The 18796-nt window shown below is 44.3% G+C and overlaps 1 protein-coding gene across 2 annotated transcripts in view; it reads left to right on the top strand.

Annotated features, from left to right (window-relative positions):
* Positions 1-18796, top strand: part of ESRRB (estrogen related receptor beta) — a 301561-nt gene that overhangs the window by 253883 nt on the left and 28882 nt on the right. For both annotated transcript variants that reach the window (XM_085628067.1, XM_085628066.1), the window contains exon 6: positions 2502-2771. In XM_085628067.1, the coding sequence (XP_085484193.1) occupies positions 2502-2771 (270 nt within the window). The remainder of the gene's footprint in view (positions 1-2501; positions 2772-18796) is intronic.

Genomic DNA, 18796 nt, shown 5'->3' with positions numbered 1-18796 from the left:
ATTTTTCTGCCCTCTCTAACATTTACCTATTACTCCCTGCAGTTTCCTTATTCACTACTCTCTATCATCAAACCCCCTGACGTTATGTACTCAATTGTAGTTGCTGGACTCAAACCCTCATTATGAATATTTTTTTTCCCCATTGATCTGCCTAAATTCACCTGGGCAAAATGCCTTGTAAATAAGCAGTGCATGCAGATTTTGGTGTGCAAATTTGCAAAATGCACGGTATGCCCCATTGTAAAGGTCAAGACATGTAATAGGTGATAAGTATTACACCTTTTAAATTCCCATCCCCAGGGTATCGGGTTTTAAAAGATGTAATACTTATCACACCCCCAACTGGGCACTCACAATTAAGGCCTCTATCTCTCATAGTTCCTTGACTCATATTTAATTGTCCTTCCCATATAGCGCACCAACATTGACCTCTCTTCATGTATATCATCACACATTTCTCATATAGGTTTACCCCCCTACGGTTGGCAGCTTTAAGTGGCAGCGTTATGCATGGCATGGTGATGACTGGGATAACTGTAGGTTAGCATAATTGACAGGATGGCTAGCACTGTACAGAGGATGAACATCTGAGTGCCACGGTGAATAGATGTTCATGCCTAGCTTTTGCTTTCGCTGTACATTTCTGAAAGAATGGATGTTTGGATCATGCTAAAGAGGTTTGGGTTTTGACTTTAAGAGCGTGCTCTTCTGAAATGTTTGTGGAACTCACAGGTCTGTCGCGATATTAAATCCATTATTGACAGCGGCCTTCCATTATCACCAAAAAGGCAACGAAAAGGCACCAGATTGCAGCCAATGTCTTCAAAAATGGCCCTATTGCTAGTTCACGGTGAATGCCCATGTAGGAAACTGTCGCTTTTCCTGGGTCTCCAAATATCCTTGCCTAAGATCTGAGAAATCCATATTTGTTTGGATGCTGTTTTTTTATTCGCATTCTGCAAAAGCTATACTGCTATTTTTCTTCTTTTGTGACAAAACTGGTCAGAGCTGCCTATCTGGTGAGGTAACTGTGTGTCAAGGGTTAACGTAAGCCCCATTCTGTCTCTACCTTTTTTAATAGTTTATAGAAAGGTGGGACGTGAAGAGAACAGATGGCATTTTAGGTCAAGAGGTCTCCATTCGGGAGTGGACACGTCTCACTGGCTAATTCGAGCAAGGTGCAACTCAGTTCCTTGAGCATGGCAGTCAGAGCCTTATAATTGCAAACTACACCCGCTTACCATCTCTTTGTACTCTTGTTTGGGGCCTGCTAGAGAGAAGTTTGGTTCTCTTGCCAAGCAGATACCAAAGTGTGGCAGAAGAGCCACTTCAGCTAGGGCTCCTTCCATGCTTGTGTAATATTATGTGCATAAAATTTAATCTCATAACTAGCCTTCCCTAAGCGCTCTGAAGCAGCCTAATTAGCACCTTACAATAATAATAATACAAATAAATACATCGTAATTGCAAGAGTGGGGTTATCATGTTGACAGAGAGTCAAAAGCACAGACTTACTCTTTGACAGTCTCTTAAAAATAAATAAACACCCTGGGATACACCATCACAAACTTGGCGGCAGCTCCATTTGCCATAAGTGTGATATAGTCAGTGGCACTTATAATATTGTGCATGGGACATTTACCTCGTTTGTGGTAAAGTCCCTGTCTGCAAACTCCAAATCGTGCCTATTGTCTTCACACAGCAGTGCACATATATCAGACCTTTCTGACAATACACTGAATTCGTTAATGTCCTGTAGCGTAAGAATTCTTCTTCTTTGCCTTTCACCAAGATTTTCTTACTAGTGTCCCCACACCTCGTTTGTCTCCTAATATTCTCATTCTTTCTTTTTCCGCTTGGCCACCTCTTCTGTCCCCTGTGAGCTCGCTGTCTCTCTGTCTTGTCTTCTGCCACTTTTTTATGTCTCATTTCATATCTCTGTCCATCTTCTTGAAACCCTCTCATTGTACCGTCGACTTGCATTCTGTCACCACTGACCTCTTGTCTGCCTCTAGATCCTCTCTTCTGACCCTCTGACTCTCTCTGATCCTCGCTCTTTTCTCAAATTACCCTCTGGACATCTCTATCTCCTGTTCATCTTTTGTGTCTCCTGACACTCTGTCACATCACTCTCTATCCTCTCGCCTGTCTCCTTGACCTCTTTTCTGTCCTCTAGTGCTTTCTTCTGTCTCCTGATGGTCTCTCCAGTTTCCCTAAGACACTTTTGCCTGTCAACCTGACCCCCTGCCAAATCACTCTCAATCATCTTTCCTGGACCTCTTCTCTGTCCTCTAGTACTATCTTCTGATGCTCTCTGCTGTCTCACAAGACACTTTTGCCTATCAATCTGAACCCCTGTCAAATCACTCTCTATCCTCTCGCCTGTCTCCTGGGCCCTCTTTCATTTCTGTCCTCTAGTGCTCTCTTCTGTCTCCTGATGCTCTCCCCTATCTCCCAAGACCCTTTTGCCTGTCACCCTGACCCCTGTCCTGTCTCTCCAGGCTTCTCTAATCTATCCTTGGGGGACCAGATGAGCCTGCTGCAGAGTGCCTGGATGGAAATCCTGATCCTGGGCATCGTCTACCGCTCGCTGCCATATGAGGATGAGCTGGTGTATGCAGAGGACTACATCATGGATGAGAAACATTCGCGCCTGACCGGGCTGCTCGAGCTCTATTTGGCCATCCTGCAGCTGGTGCGCAGATACAAGAAGCTGAGAGTGGAGAAGGAGGAGTTTGTGACACTCAAAGCACTTGCTCTTACAAACTCAGGTAAGCAGCACCCACACTCGGTGAGGCCTATGCACACACAACTATGTGCACACTCCTACAATAGACATGCATACACCTCAGCTCCTGCTCACACCCGAGCCACATGCATAATCACTGACAAAGTCCATCAAGTGAGACGGTGCAAGCTCAAAAAGCACACTAGGTGGAGAAGGCTTCTTTAATGAAACAGATGTATATCACATCATACAAAAAACCCTGGCTCACGTTTACAGACAAAAAATAACCTCACTACACTGATAATGATTCTAACCAATACCACCACCGTTAAACGCCCCATAACTTCTAGCTATATCTTTCCTCGTCTCAAATCTCCACATCTAAAAACTGCCTCCAATACCCCTACTGGTCCCTGCTCAATGCCCCTACCCATTTAATTAAGCTCCACCCAACTTTCAACTCAAACTGTCAAACTCTCAAACTTCCCACACAGCCCCAATTCCGCTCAAGCTGGTCTGCTTAATTAGTAGCGAGATAAACTGTCGCTCCAGTCTACCACCTAGCCCCAAATCCACTCACACAGCAATGCGACCATCCTCTCATTGAGCTCCGACAAATACAGCTCTATCCGCATAAATGAAGGATGCATACCGTCCTCCCTAAAAACACAATATTCTTCAAATTAATTCTCTGCAGGTCTTCGATTCTGCAAAACCCTCTCATTTCCGTAGTCATTTTATGACAAGTCTTTCAAATAGATGCAGGCTTCCTTGCCCCACACCACACTCTTCTTTGAAGGAACTCCATCCAACCCACAGTTGTCCCTGCCCACAAATGCCTCAACTCCCTAATATTTAATTTTATGGTTTACCTCTGTGTGCACATGTGTGCATATGTAGAGTTTGCCATGCTTCCTAAGCGCGAGTCACTAAATATAGAAGCAGCCCAATTCTTTTCAAAATACATGTGGAAATGTTTTCAAATTTGAGGTTTCTGACTTAATGGCAAAAACACCGAACCAATAACATGAAACAAAGCTCGTTGTTTTTATTTTCAAAATATGGTTATAACGTAAGCCAATTTAGGTAACCACTCACACACTCAAGAAAGAAAAATGAAAACCAGGTAAGCGTCACCATACCCACACACACACACGTCGTCATGAGCCAAACTTGGTAACAATGCTGACATCCAAGCCTTAGCTCCCACTCAAGTATTAACATATATTTGATAGCCAGTTGTGCATTCAGATAGGTATGCAGTCAAATAACTAGGAACATACTCAGGTAGCCACCCACACCTTTTATATAAAGTACAGTATTCGCTTTTACAGAAGCTCTGTAGGGTCAGGCACCTCACTACTTATCAGGCTTGCTGCTCCCTTACCACTGACCAGGCCCACAGGGTCTTCTGTTCAGAAGAGATGAATTTTTCGCGAGGTGCAACACAATGTCCCTGCTGAACCCTATGGAGAACTGTCTCATTGGCCTTGTGCTTTGCAGCAGACCATGCAAAGTAGTCATAAGCAATGGAAACTAATTTCTCTGATCAAATATATGGACTACTTCCTACCTAAATGTATCCATGTTTCTGCTTGTCCATTCATCTCCTACTAATCCAATTAACTAGTCTTTCACACAGATAATCAGTAACACACTTCTCAGCTCCTTGTAAACTCAGAAAAGCATTAAAACATTAGCCAAAACAGGTAATCACACGTTCATTCAGTTTAAGACTCTCAAACTTGAGTAACTATAATTATATTCAACTATGTACAAGTGTTGTTCCCCAAAACTGAGTGCTGATGGGCCCCACCTGGCACTACCGGCTCAAATTAAGCCCTGGAAGCATGCCCTCACTCAAATCAACCTTATACGCATATAGACTCTCACATACTCAGACCCTACCCAGTGAGTCAGCTAACCATGTGTATACTATGAAAAGGACTGACACACTCAGGATAGAACTGTCACTTTCAAATATAGACATAAACCCTCCGACTGCTTCTACATGTTTGGGCAAACCGTTCACCCTCACACAGCTCTTCAGCTTTAAAATAGATGCGTATGTGTGTGAAGATATTTTTGGGGACTGGAACGTAATAACTGCAACTTAGAAGGAGATCTATGGTTTAGTTACATGACTAAATCTTGTAGTAGGTACATTAACAACATGTGCTGACTTACTGTGATGAGAGCATGTCTCCTGCAGATCACACAAACCTTTCTACAGACTTAAAATGTATCCCTTGAGCTATCTTACTGGAGATGTCACTTGCGTCTACTGCAGACACATAATCCCCACTACAGAGTTAGGGCCAGATGTACGACAGTTTTCAGTGGTCGCAAACAGGAAGTCCGCCCGTTTGCGACCGCTGAAAAGGGTAGTAACATGTACAAAACCTATTTTGTGAGTCTGCAACCTGCTCCCGACTTGCAAAATAGGTTTTGCTAGTCGCTATGAGGAAGGGGCGTGCCAAGGGTGTCACTTTCTAATAGTGAGTTCCAGGGGGATGTAAGATTGCTTTGCGACTGCAAATGTGGTCGAAAAACAATCGCATTTATCACCAATTCCAAATTGGTGGTAAGCCAGTTGCAAGCGGAAAGGAGTCCCCAGGGGACATCTTCACCTTTGCAATTGGCAGCGAAAATAAATGTTTTTTAAGAGCAGGCAACAGTTCCACAGACCACTGCTTGCTCTTAAACAATGAAACTGAAACATTTCATTTTTTTTTTTTAAATGCAGCCCGTTTTTCTTAAATGAAATTGGGTTGCATTTAAATAATACTTTATTGAATAAACAGTCACAGACATGGTGGTCTACTGGCCCCAGCAGGCCACCATCCGTGTGAGGGCCAGCCATTCTCAATGGGTCGCAAAATGTAACCTGCCTTATGAAGATTAATGAGGCAGGTCCTTTGCGATCCATTTGGGAATGGCAAACAGTGTCTCAGACACTGTTGTACATCAGTGTTTGCGAATTGTAATTTGCGAGTAGCAAAAAATGGAAATTGCGAGTTGCAAACACTGACTCTGGCCTACATCTGGCCCTTCGAAAGGTGCCACAAGTCTGTTAATAGCAGACATGATTATTGCTGTAATCAAAGGTAATCAGTTCTTCATTTATTCACCCTGGAGAATGAAAAGCTAAAACTATGAACTTTTGGGTTGAGCAAATCTCTCCTGCAGGCAGGTGGACGGTCGTACTGCAACTACCTACTAGAATGTGTTCTGTTAAATTCATTTTAATGACACAGAGTTTCATGACTAGGGGCGTAGCTTGGTCAGTAAGACTGGGGGGTGGTGGGTGGGTGGTCTAGGGATCTGCAGATTTCCCAATCAAGTTGGCATATAATGTTAAAATACATTATACGACAAGCAGGGTGCCTGAATGGGCTAAAGGGGCAGTGGAAAAGTGAGAGAAAACACAATATTTGGTAAAACAACCAACATTTTTGTAGACTTTCAAAACAGAGATAGAGAGTGTGCGTATTCTTGTTGTGCGTGTGTAAAAAGTGCTGGTGAAATACAACAGACACCTCACCATCCCCAAACCAAATCACATGTACCAAACTATTAACCAGAAAATATATTTCTTAGGGGAATGTAACACCCCTCGAAGCTATTCCCCTGTTATGCCAGAGATCCGTGAACAAAAACATCAATCCAGAGACCTTGTGTGAGAGCTCCAGAAACAATTACGTAGCAGGTTATGAGGCAAGCCATAGGGTAGATACTTTGTGGTAGTGTTATGGACATCTCCTTAGTGTAAGGTCAGGTTAACACTGGGCACTGTGAGTAGTGTGCATTATTCAGTATTAAGTGCTTTAAAATGGCAGGTACTCTCCGGTGTTGGGTACCTGCACTTTAATATGAAAGTGAGAGTATATGCCCTTCTCAGCAATGTTGCAATACGTTTGATGGGAGAGTGGTAGCACTTTTCAGGAGCAATAGGTACGTTTTGGTGAGTATCTGCATTTCTGTATTTCCATTTTAACCACTGGTTTTGTCGCACACGTCGAGTTTGCAGGTGTCTTTGAGGATAACCAGTGCATGATGAAAACCGGTGTAGGTGTTACTGGGATCTCTGTGGATGTACTGGTGCCATACTGGAGGGAAGATGAGCACTCATCCAGTCTTGGATTCCATCGGAGGGCCCGCTGGAGATCGGGCAGAAAAGGGCTGGGCTTTCATCTCAGAAATGAGGACTGGAAGTAAAGATTAGAGGGCCAGAGAGGGAGCAGCCTGCGAACTTGTCACCTCTGGTAATGACTAGGGGCTCATAGTAGGTGAAGGGGGAAAGTGCACTGGAAGTCAGGACGACGAGTTTGCGAGGGGCGAGATAGTTAAGGTCAGGAGTACCCTGTAGAGCCACAAAACGGAGGGGCCTTAAGGTACTCGGAGAGCTTGGCAAGGTCCTTCAAGCTGCGGTGGTCGCATCTTCCAATTTCGCTACGCCATGTTGCCCCTCTACGCTCTGACAGCTGTTAAAATTGAACTATCGATTTTCTAATTAGGCGTTTATCGATGCCGTCTCGAGCGTCGCCTGAGAAATGCCAACAAAGACATCTCTGTTAATTTCTCTTTTCTGGAGTCGCAGTTGCGGTTCCTCTTCTCATGGGGAGACAATGTGTGGAGAAGTTGGGGCTGGGCCGGGGACAGAGACAAATTGTGGGGGGACGCGGAGTTAGTAACGGGCTATGGGGAAGGGTCTAAGGTGCTAGGCAGGGGTTAGGCAGGGACCAAGTGTGTCAGAAGTGCGGAAAAGGTGCCATGGAACTTAATGCGAGCAATGGCGTCCTTCATACTCCATGGTTGCTTAGTAAAACGCAGTTACAGGTTTGATGCTGTGCACACCTTTAATCCCTGAGCCTCAGTGTAAGCGACCCTGCTGCACTAATGATAGCAAAGCCCCTGGAAGTGGTAGGGTGGTCGTCAGGTAATGGGTGTGTAGAGACAGTGACATAGTTTGGGTTCAGTGGCGGTTCTGGTGAGGCCATTTTCTGGGCACAGGCAGGATCTCGGTACTTGCCAGGTGTTGAGTAGGTCCATGGGCTGTAAGAGTGCTGTGAGTGAGAGTGGGCCAGTCATCTAAAGCCATAGTACAGTGAGGTAATCTGGGGGTTTTGAGTGGCGGCTGAGGGCTAGATGTGGGCCAGCCACCTGCTTGGGGTGTTCGGGAGCTAAGATCCTGAAGTGAGGGCAGTGAAAATAGTTAGGGGTCAAGGTGAAGAAAGTTGGTGGCCATGGAGGAAGGTTGTTGCAGCAGAGTCTGGAGAGTCAAGGAGCATGCCCTGGAGTATGCAGTGATTAATTGTATGCAGGAAGGGCAGAAGAGCTGGCTGTCAAGATGCAGGGACCTTGGCACTGGATGGAGTCCCTAAGCTAGCGGGAAACCTAAGCTACTCAGAGTATGGGATCTGGGAAAGAAAATAGATGTACGAGGGTAATTAGGCTGCTGGGGCCAGAGATGAGGGGTTTATCCATTGCAACTGTAGAATGAAGAGCTCATATGGCAAAGGACTGAGGAGATGGACGGGGAGGAGAGAAGTAAGCTGGAGCGTGAAGGGATGAGGGGCTACATGATAGTGGCTGAGGACCAGTGTGTGGAAAAGGTCTAAGTTTGAACAAATGAGTTGAACAGGCACAGTGGGATTTTTTAAAATGTACTTTTATTGTCATTTCCAATTACAAAAAATATAAATACAAAATGAGGGTACTGCTGACCCAAATAAGAGTCCTTCTGCTCTTTTTCAAACCCCTCTTGGCATCAACCCCTATATCCTTCCAGACTTCTCCTCCAGGGTTCTCACAACATTTCTGTGGGTGGTATACATTTTTTCAATTTTGGAGTTGCCACTTTTAAAACTTCACTCTGCCACACTCTTTGTGCGAACTACTTTAAAACGAACATTTTTCTCATTGCCCTGCCTTTAAACAAAATGTTACTGGGCCCATATACCTTTATTCCCCTTCCTGACACAAGGACAGTGAATTTAGGAGAGCCTTGACTTTTTCTGGATTCCAGAAAAGATATTCTACGCTCCCTGATGTGATCCTTGCTGGTTGGAGAAGTCCTGCCTGTATTCGCTTTCTCACATTTTAATCTCAATCAGCCTTCCCCCCTCATCATGTTCTTGAGAACTATGGGGCTGATTTCGACTTTGGTAGTCACACCGCCAGCCTGCAGTAGCGGCGGTCGTGAGAACACCGCCAAGCTGGTGGCATCCAGACTGCCGTATGATGACATTCCTGCGTTGCTGATGGTGTGTTGGCGGTTCAGTCATGACATCGGCATGCTGCGGCTCTAAGAAAGAGCCTGTAGCGAATGCCAGACATAGTGCGTTGCCTCCAGTCAGTTAGGCACACTGTTTCCTTGCACCATGTTGTGCACGGAAAACAGTGCACGCACCAATATGATAATGTTGGAGGCCACCAGCTTAGCACCAGCCACGTCACATAAGAGCATTTTCGCCCTAGAGCCATGTGTTATTGGCCCATTACTTGCCTTTCTGCCGATCTTTTTATGACAGTGTCCCCGCCATGAAAAGGTCAGCAGAAAGGCAGGTCACAATGAGGAGCGTGGAGCAGGAGAGGGGGCTGTCTCTACTGGCTGCCTCTGCCTCTCACACCATGGGAACAGGAATGTTAGCGGAGGGGGTAGCGGAGGGGGTGGTCCGGAGGTGGTCTCCTCGCCCGCACCGTAATCCGGTGGTTGGACAGCCAGATATGCGGGCGGTCATACCGTCAACAAGCGATGGTGTTTCCTAGACCGCCAGGGTCATAATCGGGCACTAAATCCTGAGATAACAGGATCATGTGTCTTTAGCCATTAAGCGGCCCTTTTTTGACCACCCCATATATTTTAATTTGAATGAAATCCTCTGATTTGAAATCTGTGGTGTTCCCTATGTTGTTACTTTGCTCCGGATCATTATTCATTAGTACTCTCCACAGAGTGGATCTTCCTCTATAGTGAGGCCCAAAAGTTCTGGTATTTATTTTGCAGTAATTTATACAAGGTCTGCTCCCTGTGGTCGACTTGGAAACTCCATGACTTTTACTTGGTTACATTCTCATTATTTTACCAAGCTATTCCTTTGTTGGCCATTGATCTGTTGGCCTTTACCAGTGCTCTCTCCTTTCTAGGTGTGGCTTGACAGTGAATCTGTTGCCAGGTGTTAAGTGAGTAACCCCTACGCTGCTAGGCCTTTTCACCCCCTGTGCGAAGCCTTTTCTTGGCTATTTGGGGTAGTGCGTGCTTAGGCCCCTGTAAAGTTTCGACCACATAAGATATCCATGCCAAATTTGTGTCCTTTTATCCCAACATCATGGGGATTCTAAAGGTACCCAGGGTTTGTGGATTCCCCTGGAGGGGCCCCAGAAATTAGCCAAAATACAGCTAAATGTTTTTTTTTTTAATGGGAAAAAAGGGCTCCAGATGAAAGTGTCTGTTTTATCCCCTGCAAATGGTATCAAAAAAGGGGTAGTGGTGCTAAAATCACCATCTTCCCAGCTTTCAGGGACAAGCAGACTTTTGTCAGAAAACCAACAATTTTTACACAGTTTTGGCATTTTTCTGGGACATAGCCTATTTTTGCTATTTTTTGTGCTTTTAGCCTCCTTCCAGTTAATGGTAGAAATGTGTATGAAAGCAATAATGGATCCTGGAAAGCTATATATTTTAGAAAAGTAGACAAAAGTCTGAATTTAGCAAGGGGTCATTTGTGTAGATCCTTCAAGGTTTCTTCATAGAAACTAACAGTTAAATATAGGAAAAATAGAAAATTAGTTGAAAAAAACAGCCATTTATGTCATCGTTTTCACCTGTAACTTCTTCTAATTATGACAGCTGTTTAAAAGTAATATACCGTTACATTTGCTCGACCTTTCTGGTTGTGGGGCTATATAGGACTTGTAGGTTCACCAAGAACCCGATGGACCCAGAGCCAATAACTGAGCAGCGTCTTGCAATGGTTTTTTTATTATGTAGGGTATATAGCAATTATTTTGGGAAAATGTATACATGGAAAAATCGGCATGAAAGAAACCTGTGTATTTCTGAAATGGGAACAAAATATAGAGTTTAGAAACTGTAGATATTTGCACATTTCCGAAATTGGGAGTACCCATACTAGCATGAGAATTATAGGTCATTTTTTAAAATGACTTCTTTTTTACACTTTATCTTTCATTTGGATGGCAGATATGCATTGAAACTCAATAGGTAATAACAGTTGCTGTACAATTCTGTGTTACCCTAAGTCTCCTGATAAAAATGGTACCTCACTTGTGTGGGTTGGCCTTGTGCCCACGACAGGGAACAGCTCAAAACGCAACGTGGGCACACCACATTTTCACAATGAAAAATGACCCTTTTTTGCAAAGTGCTTAGCTGTAGTTTTTGAACCCTAGCTCTGCCTGCACCTAGGGAAACCTAGCACACCTATACATTTTTGAAAACTAGACAACAAAGGTAATCCAGGATGGGGTGACTTGACTGGCTCTCACCAGGTTCTGTTACCCAGAATCCCTTGCAAACCTGAAAAATTGTCCCAAAAACACACATTTTCCTCAAATTTCTGTGGTGGAAAGTTCTGGAATCTGCGTGGATCCACAAACGTCCACCCACCCCGCATTCCCCACAGTCTTCCGTGAAAAATGGTGCCTCACTTGTGTGGGTAGGCCTAGTGCCCACGACAGGAAACAGCCCAAAACGCAAGGTGGACACACCACGTTTTCACAGAGAAAAATGACCCTTTTTTTGCAAAGTGCCTAGCTGTAGTTTTTAAACCCTAGCTTTGCCGACACCTAGGGAAACCTAGCAAACCTATACATTTTTGAAAACTAGACACCCAGGTAAATTCAGTATGGGGTGACTTGACTGGCTCTCACCAGGGTCTGTTACCCCGAATCCCTTGCAAACTTAAAAAATTGTCAAAAAAAACACATTTTCCTCACATTTCTGTAGTGGAAGTTTCTGGAATCTGCATAGATCCACAAAATTCCACCCACCACGCGTTCTCCAAAGCCTTCTGAGAAAAATGGTACCTCACTTGTGTGGGTAGGGCTAGTGCCCGCAACAGGAAACGACCCAAAAAGCAACATGGACACCCCACATTTTCACAGTAAAAATTTGCCCTTTTTTGCAAAGGGCCTAGCTGTAGTTTTTGAACCCCAGCTCTGCCGGGACCGAGGGAAACCTAGCACACCTATACATTTTTGAAACCTAGACAACCAGGGTAATCCGGGATGGGGTGACTTGACTGGCTCTCACCAGGTTCTGTTACCCAGAATCCCTTGCAAACCTAAAAATGTGTCCAAAAAACCACATTTTCCTCACATTTATGTAGTGGAAAGTTCTGGAATCTGCGTGGATCCACAAAATTCCACCCACCCCGCGTTCCCCAAAGTCTTCCGAGAAAAATGGTACCTCACTTATGTGGGTAGGCCTAGTGCTCGGGACAGGAAACGTCCCAAAACGCAAGGTGGACACACCACATTTTCACAGTGAAAAATGACCCTTTTTTTGCAAAGTGCCTAGCTGCAGTTTTTTAACCCTAGCTCTGCCGGCACCTAGGGAAACCTAGCAAACCTATACATTTTTGAAAACTAGACACCCAGGGGAATCCAGGATAGGGTGACTTGACTGGCTCTCACTAGATTCTGTTACCCAGAATCCCTTGCAAACCTGAAAAATTACAAAAAAACTAATTTTCCTCACATTTCTGTGGTGGAAGGTTCTGGAATCTGCGTGGATCCACACACTTCCACCCACCCCGCGTTCCCCAAAGTCTTCCAAGAAAAATGGTACCTCACTTGTGTGGGTAGTCCTAGTGCTCGCCACAGGAAACGGCCCAAAACGCAAGGTGGACACACCACATTTTCACAGTGAAAAATTACCCTTTTTTTTGCAAAGTGCCTAGCTGTAGTTTTTTAACCCTAGCTTTGCCGGCACCTAGGGAAACCTAGCAAACCTATACATTTTTTAAAACTAGACACCCGGGGGATGCAAGTAAGGTATGGCTTGTGTGGATCCCCCAACGTTTTTGTACCCAGAATCCCCTGCAAACCTCAAATTTAGCTGAAAAAGATAACTTTTTTCACACATTTTTGTGCGGGAAAGTTGTGGCATCACTGGGCTGACACAAATGTCCTACCACCAAGCGTTTCCACTGGTCTCCCGATAAAAATAGTGCCTCACTCGTATGGAAGGCCCAAGTACCCGCGACAGGCAAGCGTCCAAAACATTTTGTGATAGCAAATTTTGATGTCGCCTCATTAGGTTTTGGGCCCTTGCCTGTCACGGGTTCTTGGACCTCCCACACGAGTGAGGCCCCATTTTTATCGGGAGACCTGGGGGAACATTGGGTGGCAGGAAATTTGTGTCAGCCCGGTGATGCCACAACTTTGCCACTCAAAAATGTGTTGAAAAAGTGAATTTTTCAGCTAAATTTGAGGATTGCAGGGGATTCTGGGTAAGAAAACATTGGGGGATCCACGCAAGCCATATCTCCCTGGAATCCCGCGGATGTCTAGGTTTCAGAAATGTGTGGGTTTGGAAGGTTTCCCTAGCTGGCCGCTGAGCACGGGGCCAAAAACCCAGGTGACTCCCCTTGCAAAACCAGGTCGTTTTGTCATAGGCTATTTTGATGTCGCCTCAATACATTTTGGGCCCTTGCCTGTCGCGGGTACTTGGGCCTCCCACATGAGTGAGGCACCATTTTTATTGGGAGATCTGGGGGAACGCTGGGTAGTAGGAAATGTGTGTCAGCCCATTGATGCCATAACTTTCCCACACAAAAATGTGTGGAAAAAGTGATTTTTTCAGCTAAATTTGAGGTTTGCAGGGGATTCTGGGTAAGAAAACCTTGGGGGATCCACGCAAGTCATCCCTCCCTGGAATCCCCCGGGTGTCTAGTTTTCAGAAATATGTGGGTTTGGTAGGTTTCCTTGAGTGCTAGCTGCGCTAGGAACCAAAATCCAGAAGTAGACACATTCCGCAAAAAAGTCTGTGCTAGTGGGCTTTTTGCCGCCCTGGGGAGGGGGAAATCGGGGGCTATTGCCCCGATATGCCCCCAAGAGGGGCAGAAAGACTGGCTATTTTGTTTGGGTGGGTGGGGATATTGGGATGCCGATTCTGGGCAGCCCCCACCCCTACATATAAAAAAAGCCAGCTTAATTGCTACCGCCTCGTGGGCTCTCTGCCCCTATCTGCCTCCTGAGGGGGGTGCAGAAGGACGGTGGCATTTGTTGTGGGGGTCCGGGCATTTGCATGCCCATTCTGGGCAGCTCCCGCTCCGAACTTTGGAAAATAAAAATCCATGGTGCCTAGTGGGCTTTCTGCCCCCCGGGGGGGGGGGGCAGATAAGGGGCTATTGCCCCATTTACCATCCAGGAGGGGCAGGAAGACTGTAGCAGTTTTTCTTTTGGGTAGGGGTATTGGAATGCCCATTCTGGGCGGCCCCCACCGCTACGTATATTAAAAAAAAATCCCTGGGGCCTAGTGGGCTTCCTCTCCGTCAGTGGGCAATTCAGGGGCTATTGCCCCCATCTGCCTTCTGGGGAGGGCAGAAGTCCTATTCTTACTTTGGGGTGTAGGATGGGGGCTTTGGCATGCCCATTCTGGGCAGCCTTTATCCCTGGCGCATAAAAAAAATCCCTGGCGTCTAGGGTGCTTTCTGCCCCCCCGGGGGGGCAGAGTGGGGGCTACTGTCTTCATCTGCCCCCCAGGGGGAACAGAAAGGCAGTAGATTTTTATTTATTTTGGGTGGGGGTATTTGCATGCCCATTCTGGGCAGCTCCCGCCCCTGCGTATACATTAAAAAAATCCCTGGCGTCTAGGGTGCTTTCTGCCCCCCCGGGGGGCAGATTGGGGGCGAACTGGCCCCATCTGCTCCCCGGGGGGGCAGAAAGGCTGTACAAGTAGCCCCTACGTATATATATTAAAATATAAAATCCCAGGGGCCTAGTGGGCTTTCTGCCCGGGGAGGCTGATCAAGAGCTATTGCCCCCACCTGCCTCCTGGGGGGGAAGAAAGTCTTATTATTTCTTTGGGGGAGTCGGTGGGGGCTTTGGCATGCCCTTTCTGGGAAGCGCCCACCCCTGGTGCGTAAAAAAAAATCCCTGGTGTCTAGGGTGCTTTGGGGCAGATTGGGGGCTACTGCCCCATATGCCCCCCCAGGGGGGGCAGAAAGGCTGTCTGGGTAAATAAAATGGGGGGGAGCAAAGGCCCTTGCCCAAGGGGCTGCTCCCCCCTCCATGGTGGCTAGTGGGTGGATCCCTGCTTGGGGATCCCCTCCTGGGGAGATCCCCAAGCAGGGATCCACTAGGGAAGGGTACCATTAGAAAAGGGAGATCCTCCCCTTTCCACGATACCTCTCCCAAGTGTTTCGGTGCTCAGGGGGCTGAGATAGCCCCATGAGCACTGAAACACACAAACTGAGACTAAGTTTCAGTTTCGTTTTCAGTCCAATGACAACAGCGCGCCATGCGCGCGATCGTCATTAGCCTGAAAACCTGTGAAGGGCCTCGGCAGGTTGGGGAAGCTCTTCCCCACCTCCCGAGGCCCCCCCCAAAAATGGAAATCCCTCTGCTGTTTTTAGCAGAGGGATTTCGTGCCCCTGTCCTCATGATGCAATGGTTCCGTCATGAGCACAGGAGCACCGGTTAACAGAAAAGAGCTTTCAGAGAACTACTTAGAAACGGGGTTAGACTCCACCTACATGGTTAAGCCGAAGCTGTGTGCTTGCACTGAAAATGTGAACTTGTATTTGCACATTTTGGCTGTGGCAAAGTTTACACTCTATAGAACAGGACTGAGATGATTATGGTGGCAAGCCAATGATCACTGCTATATGTCTATTGTGTTTATCATTAAATGTTGCAGGCAATAGGCCTGACACATTTATTGTGAATAGCATATGTTAACATTGATCCTTTTAATGATGGATTGTTACTACTATGTTTTAAAGCCTGCAGAGGAGAATTTTGTTATATGAAATCTCACAGATTACTGTAGTAGGCAAATATTTTGTTGTTGGTTACCTCCTGTTACAAACCATGTATCTAGAATATTTGCTAAATGAGAACCATTGCTAGGCTGTCATAAGAGAGAAATGATTTTGTTTAGCCAACTGTAATATTGTATACTTTTATAATTTTATGTCTGTGTGCCTTATGGTTATCTTATGGAAATGCTTACATTTGAAACAGTAGAGGCTGGCGGGACAATGAGCATATGGTGGAGATCGAGAAGATCAATCGATATTATGAAATATTCGTTACGGAAGAGACGCAGGGCATTTACCTCATATTGAAATTCATGATCATGCATTGGTGAATTTTGGATCTTCAAGATAGTTGGTGAATAAAGCTTTGAAAAAGCAAAGGATTCTCTTAAAAGAGGTTTGTAAAGCCTTTTTTATAATCAACTCTTTTTGGAAGGATTCATGTGATGTGGAACCAGAAGAGAACTTTTGCAGTTTTTGGAAGGATATTCCTAATTTATTAGCTTGTGAGGAAATTTGATTACGCCCTGAAAAAGTGGCAGTTCACTCTAAGTTGCGAAACATGTGTTGGCTGTGCAACATCAAGAAACCAATTATTGCACTTGATATGAATGGAAAGTGACTCTACTGAAATTTGAAATTGTTTGGCTGTTCTATACCAAAACCATTTCAACGAACAACACTGAATTCTGGAAGTAATGTTACGTACGTAAAGATACGAACTTGCAAAATGAAAATTAATAACTAATGAGATTATTATTGAACTGACATGTTCAAGAAATACATTTAATTGTTCTTTAAATCAAACAGTGCTAATATGTTTTTCGTTTTTGGACTCTCCGACAATTTGCTCCTGCACTGAAAATTTGTATGTCTGATGCCACAAGTCTGATCTGCTCATTCTGAAAAGTTATGACAAAAGCAATAAATCTAGTTTATTTACTTTGAAAAGCATTTGTTAAAGCCAGTAGGCATTTAACAGTGGGTTGTTATTTCAATTCATTTTAGGCATTAGACAGGCATTTTGCTACATGTAATCTTGTCTTGTGGTAGGTCTTGTGGTAGGTAAAGGTTTTGGTGTTGGCAATCCACTCTGACAAAACCTGGAAGATTTCACTGTGGTGATTCCTTTTAGGCTCTATTGAGAGGAGTTGCAAATTATTTTGCAAACTATGGTATTCTACATATTTGTAATTTTTTAATTGTATACATGATGGTTGCTCGTTTATGTGCACTTGTATAGCCATGTGTTGATTTAAGAGTCAAGACAATGATGAAGGCTATGGGCCTTATTAGTTCATTGGGAAAGTTGTGCCGCATCCTGTAGGTTTGATCTGCTTATTATGAAACGTTATAACAAAAACAGTAGGCCTGACTTGCTTATTGTGAAAAGCATGTGTTAAAGGCTTTTAAGGAGTATTGTTAATACACTGTGCTAAAGTCTGTTGGCAGGTATTTTGTTACATGAATCACACAGATCAGTAAGCCTGCGTTGGTTATGGTGACTAGTCAACAGTAACAGCTTATGGCCTGATTAGTGCACTGGGAAAATGCCAGCAGCCATAGGTTTGGTCTGTTTATTATGAAAAGTATTGACAAAGTCAGTAGGCCTGCCTTATTTATTGTGAAATGCAGTTGTTAAAGTAGATAGGCCACTAATAGTGATTGTTATCACACTATGTTACAGACTGTTAACAGGTATTGTGTTACATGTAATCTCACAGATTGCCATAGTAAGCAAGGGTTTTGGTGTTCCTTACCTCCTCTGACAAGCCTTGGGAGTTGAAGAGTTTCCCCTGTTATGACTCTCATTAGGCTCTATTGAGAGGGGTTGCATATTGTTTTGCCAACTGCAACTTCGTGCATACTAGCAATTTTATAATTGCATGCATGATGGTTGCCAGTTTGTGTGCACTTCAGTAGGACTGTGCTGGTTACAGTGTTCTGGCCTTCCTCGGTGCCATTTACACCCTGCTCCCAGCCATGACAGTGTACTACATGGGCTAATGGTTCAATCCACATCATTCGTTGGCTGTCCTGCCTTAAAAATGATGGCATTATCGGATGAGTTTGCATATCCACCTGAAAATGAGTGTGTTTCAGTATCAAGGCTGGTTGGCCAGTCCTTTAGTTTTCATTTTTCTGCTTTTCTAGTTGCCTTTAATACCATTGATTCTCCTTATTTATTTGAATTTTTCTGAAGAGGCAGTGCTAATGGGCCACATATTTCATCAGCAGTGCACCGCATCCCACGTTGCCACTTCCTGTAAACCAGGTAACCATTATGGAATACTGTTGTTCATAGTGTATCATTGTTTTACCCTTCCAAGTTGGCCAACACATTGGTACTAAACATGGCTGGCATGCCGGAACTTTAAAACAATTATAAGCTAAGTCCATGGACACACACTGCTATGTTTAGTTTCATTATAAACGCATATGCCCACCATCTTGAGACAGCAGCATGTTTTTTGTTTCTCCTTGTATTCTTTTAATTTATGAAGCATAGTTGTTGGATTTGTATGCGCTTTATTGTAGTTGTGTGAGATAGTAAATTCAAGAATGATTCAGTTGATGGATGAATCTATGAACAAAATTAAAGTTACTAAAAAGTATATATTTATATTTTTGGAGCCAAATTTAAGAGTGCAAAGCTGCTACAGCGAAAACAGAGCAGTAGTAATACCAGCACCACACATGGCCGACCACTTATACTGCATCACCCTTCCCTAGAAAATAAAGGAGGCGGGCACTTAAAAAAGAGCCCCATAAGAAATAATGTCAAATTAAAATAATTAATTTTGACTTTTTAAAAATAAATGCAAATATTTTTTTTTAAACGTACTTTCATTCAATAATGTTTTGTAATTTGTAATCCACAATAAGTAAACACAGACATTTTACTCAAGGTGATATATGGAAAAATAAGTCTCTAAAAAATAATTTTCATTTTATTTAATAAATAAACGTTTTACATTTTCTCAATACTTTATCATAGGGAGATTTTCTAATAGGTGGCAGAGATCTCACTATGGTTAAGTATTGGGAAAAGTAAAAA

This window comes from Triturus cristatus, chromosome 9 (assembly GCF_964204655.1).
Source record: "Triturus cristatus chromosome 9, aTriCri1.1, whole genome shotgun sequence".
NCBI lineage: Eukaryota > Metazoa > Chordata > Amphibia > Caudata > Salamandridae > Triturus > Triturus cristatus.
This window is presented reverse-complemented; position numbering and strand designations above follow the sequence as displayed.